This window comes from Mytilus trossulus, chromosome 11, assembly GCF_036588685.1.
Source record: "Mytilus trossulus isolate FHL-02 chromosome 11, PNRI_Mtr1.1.1.hap1, whole genome shotgun sequence".
Taxonomy (NCBI): domain Eukaryota; kingdom Metazoa; phylum Mollusca; class Bivalvia; order Mytilida; family Mytilidae; genus Mytilus; species Mytilus trossulus.
The window spans coordinates 31,737,177-31,746,015 of record NC_086383.1 but is presented as its reverse complement, the minus strand read 5'-3'; the positions used below and the strand labels follow the sequence as shown (position 1 = coordinate 31,746,015).

At 29.6% G+C, this 8,839-nt stretch overlaps 1 protein-coding gene across 1 annotated transcript; it reads left to right on the top strand.

Moving 5' to 3' along the window:
• Positions 1-6,156: 6,156 nt before the first annotated feature.
• On the top strand, positions 6,157-8,306 carry LOC134689964 (E3 ubiquitin-protein ligase TRIM71-like). Its single transcript, XM_063549932.1, has 2 exons — positions 6,157-6,946; positions 8,234-8,306. The coding sequence occupies exons 1-2, from the start codon at positions 6,180-6,182 to the stop codon at positions 8,304-8,306; spliced, it is 840 nt and encodes a 279-aa protein (XP_063406002.1). The 5' UTR covers positions 6,157-6,179.
• Positions 8,307-8,839: the final 533 nt, after the last annotated feature.

Genomic DNA, 8,839 nt, shown 5'->3' with positions numbered 1-8,839 from the left:
GTATCTTCACATTTAAAAAATCTGTGAAGAGGATTATGTAAAATGTGAATAGTTGAAAAATAAGTTACTGCCATTCATTAAAAATAAATTTCTATCAAAAATAAGGCTCAAAGAACTTTCTATATAACTTATTATAACAATAACAATGTACACACATGTTGATGTATTAATACACACTGTCAGAGTGAGCTTGTCACCATAAAATTTGTAAACATTGAAAATAAAACTGAAACTTTTAACTAATCAGGAGACAGTAAATACCCCAAATATATTTGTAAACCTATTAACTTATTATTTTCTTCAATTGTCCAAGTACATTCAATATTGATAATTGTTTGCTTGACATTACATAATTTTGTTGATAAAAGTTTATTTGTGTGCTATTTTATTCAGTTGTACATATTTGAAATATTACATTACACCTTATTATTTTTATTCTTGCATACAGCATTTGGAATGAAATCCCATAACATTTTAATTAATGTTCGATCAGCAGGATTGTTTGAATTTAGCAATTATGTTAATCATGTAAATAACGTTAAAATTTTTGTTTTTTGCTTTTTGAAGTTTTTAAAATTGACAAATAATGCTAGCAAGAGAGATTATTTATTAATAATTTTATGATGCCAAACTTGAAATTTTAAGGTGGCTTTGTTTGCTATTTGTTATAACCCTATTGTTATGATTCTTAAACCATCCATACAAGTAAGCATTTGATTTGTCACTTACCATTATTGTATTGATTAGTTTAAATTTGATGAGGTTCTTTGTGACTTTGATGTATAACTGGACTTATTTAAACAAAAAGTTTTTTTTTATTTGTTTGATAGTAAAATTGTATAATAAACATTTTGACATTGTATTTCAATTTATCACCAAAACAACTCTATTTTGTCAGTATCTGAATAAAACTAATTTGTTAGATACTTTTTTTTTTATTGAAGTATATACAAAGGGAGATAACTCAAAATTGTTTTTTGTTATTCTGACCTGATTAGAAGTGATGAAAATAACTGTGCCCAAGACAGGATGACAATACGAAAATGCTGGAAATTGTTGTGTATGGTTATGCTTTGTTCAAAAGTTTTTGTTATCTCCTGTATTATTTATTGCTGCAATTGTCAAAATCCAAATCACACATAGAGATAGCCTTGTCCTATAGTTTATATCTGGTGTTTGTGTTTTTTGTATGTCTTAGATTCTAACCCTTCAAGTGCTTATACAAATTCAGATGCAGTGCCATTATTTACATATAGGTTAAAGCATACTTACAAAATGGTATTGAGCTTTGCAAATGAATGACGTGTATTCTTTGGATTATAGTGTAAGTTTCATCTTAAAAATAATGTCTTCAATGTTACTGACAAATTATATATTTGCACATTGCCATTTGAAACCACAAATATTATTTTAATGTAAATTAACAGAGCAGCAATCCATGCCTTTCAAATTTATACTTTGTTAATATGGATCAGAAAAGTTGGAAGATCAATTTTATTTGTTCAGTAGCTACGTATTAGAGAATTGATAAGAAGTAGTGGATTCGTAAACGATAATCAACGAGCGACTTTAGTCGCGAGTTAGAACAATAGACTGACGTCAGAGAAATGGGTTAAAAAGTTATAATCATTGAAACTTCCTGTTTTTCCTAATTTTTGGAGGGGTTCGTGTTGTTTATTCTTTAGTTTTCTATGTTGTGTCATGTGTACTATTGTTTTTCTGTTTGTCTTTTTCATTTTTATACGACCGCAAATTTTGAAAAAATTTTCGTCGTATATTGCTATCACGTTGGCGGCATCGTCGTCGTCGTCGTCGTCGTCGTCGTCGTCGTCGTCGTCGTCTGAATACTTTTAGTTTTCGCACTCTAACTTTAGTAAAAGTGAATAGAAATCTATGAAATTTTAACACAAGGTTTATGACCATAAAAGGAAGGCTGGTATTGATTTTGGGAGTTTTGGTCCCAACATTTTAGGAATTTGGGGCCAAAAAGGGCTCAAATAAGCATTTTCTTGGTTTTCGCACTATAACTTTAGTTTAAGTTAATAGAAATCTATGAAAAGTTGACACAAGGTTTATAACCACAAAATAAAGGTTGGGATTGATTTTGGGAGTTTCGGTCCCAACAGTTTAGGAATTAGGGGCCAAAAAGGGACCCAAATAAGCATTTTTCTTGGTTTTCGCACCATAGCGTTAGTATAAGTAAATAGAAATCTATGAAATTTAAACACAAGGTTTATGACAATAAAAGGAAGGTTGGTATTGATTTTGGAAGTTTTGGTCCCAACAGTTAAGGAAAAAGGGGCCCCAAAGGTCCCAAAATTAAACTTTGTTTGATTTCATCAAAATTGAATAATTGGGGTTCTTTAATATGCCGAATCTAACTGTGTATGTAGATTCTTAATTTTTGGTCCCGTTTTCAAATTGGTCTACATTAAGGTCCAAAGGGTCCAAAATTAAACTTAGTTTGATTTTAACAAAAATTGAAATCTTGGGGTTCTTTGATATGCTGAATCTAAAAATGTACTTAGATTTTTGATTATTGGCCCAGTTTTCAAGTTGGCCCAAATCGGGGTCCAAAATTAAACATTGTTTGATTTCATCAAAAATTGAATAATTGGGGTTCTTTGATATGCCAAATCTAACTGTGTATGTAGATTCTTAATTTTTGGTCCAGTTTTAAAATTGGTCTAAATTAAAGTGCAAAGGGTCCAAAATTAAACTAAGTTCGATTTTAACAAAAATTAAATTCTTGGGCCTCTTTGATATGCTGAATCTAAACATGTACTTAGATTTTTGATTATGGGCCCAGTTTTCAAGTTGGTCCAAATCAGGATCTAAAATTATTATATTAAGTATTGTGCAATAGCAAGTCTTTTCAATTGCACAGTATTGTGCAATGGCAAGAAATATCTAATTTCACAATATTGTGAAATAGCAAATTTTTTTTTAATTAAGAGTTATCTTTCTTTGTCCAGTATAGTAAGCAAGAAATATCTGCAAGAATTTTTTTTAATTGGAGTTATCTTTCTTTGTCCAGAATCAACTTAAATCTTTGTTATATACAATATACAATGTATATTCACTTTTTACTACCAACTGATAAATTTAAATAATCTTTACCATTCAGTGATAACAAGCAGTTTTTTTACATCATGTATTTAAATGAGTTGTAATTGTTGCAAACTCCATTAGAATATTTTAATTGAAATTAGTTTTGGAATAAGGGAAAGGGGGATGTGAATAAAAAATTGGGTTAAATTTTTCTCATTTGAAATTTCATAAATAAAAAGAAAATTTCTTCAAACATTTTTTTGAGAGGATCAATATTCAACCGCATAGTGAATTGCTCTAAGAGAAAACAAAAATTTTAAGTTCATTTGAATACATTCATTCTGTGTCAGAAACCTATGCTGTGTCAACTATTTAATCACAATCCAAATTTAGAGCGGAATCCAGCTTGAATGTTGTGTCCATACTTGCCCCAACCGTTCAGGGTTCAACCTCTGCGGTCGTATAAAGCTACGCCCTGCGGAGCATCTGGTTAGCCATGGCGTTGTCAGTTTGTTTTAGATTTATGAGTTTGACTATTCCTTTGGTATCTTCCGTCCCTCTTTTATGTTTTATATTTAATTAGATGTTTCCAAACCAGATATTTGGGTGAAAGTAAAAATAAATCCCCTACATCCCTTTTCCCCCCCAAAAAAAACCAGAGGGAACAATTCTGCCTTTTCTTTATTTTTTATTTGCACTATTGTTTTGTAAGAACATCAGTTATACAGGATTTATATTGACTTTAAATTGCATTAAATTTGATGGAAGTTCTAATTTAAATAAGTCATAAACAAGAAATTTATTTGAATTTACATGTAATTAAATTACATAATTATTCAAATTTAATTTATATTTAAATTTATTCAAATTTAATTTACATTCAATGATCTTTAAATCTGAAATTTATTCAAATTTAAATTATATTAAAACTTCTTAAATTTGAAATTTAATTTATATTAAAAATTCTTTAAATTAGAAATGTATTTAAATTTAGTCTATATTTAAATTCTTGAAATTTGAAATTTATTTATATTTAAAAATACCTTTAAACTAGGTTGAAATTTGGGAATTTATTTGCAATATTAAATTTAGTTTAAATCTATATTAAATTAGAAATTTTCCAGCGAAGTAAATGAATAATATTGTTTGTAATTTGAAATTTAATATGCATAAAATATATATTTTATATAGCATATTTGTTATCCTTCATTATCTTGTTAATAATTCACGCAATTATTTTTCTAGTTTAAATTATTTTACATATGTCGTTTTGGAATCAGTATGTCTAACTATGTTTTATGATTTTTTTGCGTTTTCTTGATTGCCTTATAGTGAGAGTTATCTGTTAATGTCTTTAACATTTGTGAAGAGTTGTATCAATGCCGATTACATTTTCTCATTTTATATCAACACAAAACTATAATGTAATGACAAAATTAAATCGACCTATGATTATAGTATGTGTCTACAAAAGAGCCCATAATCATTAACAATGATGTCAAGGTCAGATGACTGTAATTTGAATATGAAAACAAATATTCTGGTTCTCAATTCTTTTTGTACTTTATTTGGCCTTTTCAACTTGTTTTTTTTCAGCGTCACTGATGAGTGTTTTGTAGATGAAACGCGCGTCTGGAGCAAATACAAAATTTCAATTATGGTATGTATGATGAGTTTACCTAAACCAAATCTTACCTATAGTTAAACACTTGCTAGATCAAGAAAATGCTAACATAGTCTTCTTTGTTTGATACCCAGAGTAAGGTACCGCGTTATCTCTATGGTTATTGATATGTATTCACCAAGAGCAATGATGTCAGCGATCCAGAAGGGATATCAGTCAGGTGTGTTAAACTGATAATATTTATTTGGTTTTATTTGTTGAGTTGTAAACATGGAGCTTCGATTAAGTATATCGTACTCATTTTCACCCTTTATTCTTGTTAAATGCTTTGTCTTAAGTAGACATTTATGTGTCCTACGTTATCTTGAATTACATGCGGTTTTTGAGAACAGTGAGATGATATTGTCTCTTATCTCCGCTCAAGCTAGATCTGGTAGGCTGAAATCATTTCTTTGGAAGTTTCACAGGATATGTATGTTTATCCACATGATCACACCAATGTTTTGGTCGCAGTCATAATTTCATCCTTTTATTGCTTATATGACATCTTCAAATGAGTGACTTATATCTGGTTGTTATCCTGAACACAAAGTGACTGCAATGAGAGGAATACATGCATTAGTGGTCAGTCCATTTATATGATAATGATATATCCAGAAAAGAACATTGTAATACAGTACCTTTATAAAAACGCATTTTCTGAACAACAACGGTTGTACAAACCATGAATTATGTTAGCCATTGCAACATCACATACATTCTTATCCTTACCACACCTCTTTTCATTAATGAAGCCTCAATCGTATCTTGTTTTACAACACATCTATTTAGTGATCTGACATATGTTTTGTTCGTAATGTGATGTTTTATTGTATTTTTTAGAAGTATGTGTATGTGAAAATCAATTTAATTATTGAAAATAATACAGAGTTAATTAAAGATACATGTATATATTATATATCACATTTATAGTATAAAAATAGTTTAAACTTTGAATACACCTCTGAAAAGCTATGCTTTATTTTTTTTTTTACTAATAATAAACATTTGATATATCGTCTTAACATTTTAATAGCGATTTAAAAATCATTCATTATTTTCAATATAATATCTTATCTTATTCGTTCATCTTTTGGTGGAAACTATACACATGCTAACCAATATAAATGATGTTATCTAGTACAATTTTTTACATTTAAATACATAATCTGGTAAATAACAGGTAATATCATGTACATGTATAATACTCACTTCGACTATTTAAACGGTTGATAAGTTGGTATGCTCATATTACACGTTCAATAACTAAATGTACGTTGATATTATACATGAATTTATTGTAAATTTAAGTTATTTAAAAAAAAAACAAGACACAATGTTTGAATTTTCAAATACAATCTCTTCAATCATTTACATACACTAGTTATCGTTCTTGATTTAAATTTAGAATTTACTGTCATGTGATACTATCACCTGTTTACCTGTGATTTTGATTGAGTACACAATGGCTCAAGCTGCGTCTAAAACATGCGAGGTTTGCGTGAGTGCCCCTGGATCACAATACTGCATAGACTGTGAGGAATACTATTGTGAAAATTGCAAGTTGCTACATAATAGGCAGAAGTTATCCAGAAACCACCAGTTTCAGAAAGCGTCCGACCTGATCCCGGAAGGTAAATCTAAATGTAGTGAACACAAAGAAGAATTAACTTTATTGTGTAATACATGCAATGTACCGGCATGTCCCAGTTGTGTGACAGGAAATCACAAAGGGCATACATTTTCAAAATTTGTCGATGCAGTCGCGAACTTACAAAGGGAAAATGAAACAAAAATTCGTGGCAAAACAAACGAGGCAAATCAAAATATAAAGAAGATTGAAGAAAGCTTGAAGTCGTTTGATAATTCTGTTGAATCCGTTATTAAAGCCATAACTGACGAAGGCAGTATGATTAAACGTATGGTTGATAAAGCCGTAGCACAGATGATTACCGTAGTGAAAGAACAATCCAAGAAGGAGAAAGACAAGTTGATGAATATGTTGTCTGATGCTAAATCCGTGCTTTTTGCCGGACAGGCCTTAGACAGAAAGAGAAATCAACTAGATAAGACACGACAGGATGACAGTTTGGTACAAAAGATCAATAATCTGAAAGAAGAAATTAGCAAACTCACTCTGAATTCACTTCCAGAGTTTCCCAATATATCCTTCAAAAGGAAGTCTGTAGCTGAAGATGACATCAGACAACTGATAGGTACATACACTATAAGGTAAATATAGAAACATGCATTGTCTTCTGAACTGATGCAGTTGTCTATAGAATCAGGCAAATCTGTAAAATTTAGAGGAAAACGTATGTTGACAGTTAATATATAGCAACAAATGATTGACAAATACACATACTACAGGTCAAGATTTAAAAAAAAGTAAATTGAACTATAAATAACCGCTGACATGGACAGTGTTTCTTTCGATTAACGAAGCGACGAAAGGAAGAAATAATACTGTCCATAAAACAATATAGATTGCTTTCACTTCTCATGCATATACCCGAACGTATCGGACGATATTACTTGAATTAACATTTGATTCACAAAATAGGTACATAATCTAGCTACGCCCATTACTCACTAGAGGTAGAAAATAAATATTGCGTTTCCAATGATTTCCGTACTTTTGTATTGAAGCTTGTAGTTTAAGAGAAAAAAATGTATATAAAGACGTCATATTAGACACAGTTGTTTAATACAAGATTTGTATTTCCAATACGTTCGTAACTCACATGTAATCATTATACTTTTTACTTTGATAACATCTTTAATCATGTATAATTTATAAGCATACGTAGTGGTGGGATGTATGCATGTGTGACAACTTTCCGTAAAAGACAAAATGACACCGTGATGTGTTCAACAATGAGCAAAACCTATAGCGCATAGTCAGGTGTACATTTTAAAAGGTCCCGGAAAGACAATTGCAGAATATATGAACAATTCTTAAATCATATGTTAAACTATATCGACAGAAAGATTTAAGTATCACAAAACATATGATATACACTGCATTGGTCATGTTAATCATAACATTATTTGCATTTATAGTACACGTAATTCTATTATTTGCATTGATGAATTACACAAAATATATTTTTAACAAGGGTATGATTAATTTTGCATCAAAATTCACTATTGAAGGAATATTTCATATTTCCAAATGTACAGGTTATATTTACTTGTAAGCGCAAGTATAATGTAAAATGATGAGACATATAATGAAACTATAATATTTTCGTATTTCATTATATTTTGTTGTAATCATAATAATTTTTTGCATTGGCAAATGACATACACAGTTTGTTTCGTACATAATTGTGTGGATCTTAACTTGAGTAACACATATCTTTAATACTAAATATTTGACATGTTAAAAAAAAATAGAATGTACAAAGTAATTTTACACGGAAACAAAGAATGTCAGGAGAAACATATTTGCAAAGGCAATTAGTATAAATGGTCATGCAACATTTAAACAAAAAATAAAGAAATACTGTTTTATAGCAATGTTGTACCAGTCTTAGAAAAAGAGGAGCAACGCCATGGACACTTATACAGATGTTCTGGGTGTGGGTAAGTACTTTTGATTATTATTCGTACAAAATAAAAACATACAAAATAACAAAAAAACAGCTATTTGTTCAAGTTACAAATGATTAGCATGCATGAGAAAATAAACAAAACATTCACAATAGACAATAAAGTATAATGTAATATATAACAGTAGTCATTATTTAACTTAGATCGACGTAGTATTGTTCCGTTAATACACCAATCAAGCGAATAATTTTTAAATCGACGTTTTTAAGAAAAAAAATTTGTTTGTATTTTGAACTTTGGGCCGGTTTTATTGCTGTTTTTTGCAATATTTTTTTTCAATTTAAAAACTGTTTATTTATACAAGAGAGGATTTACGTGTAACATTTTCTGAAAGATTGATATTTACGTTTTTTTTTCACCCTAGAGATTTGTTTGCAAGTCAAAATATGGCACGATGCAGAAAAAAATAGAAAACTGGATGCAATTTTTGCATGTCAGTCTTTTTTTCTTATTTTATTAGAAAAGTGAAAAAAGGGGTGGGGTTTAAACCGAATCGGGAAAAGCCGACAA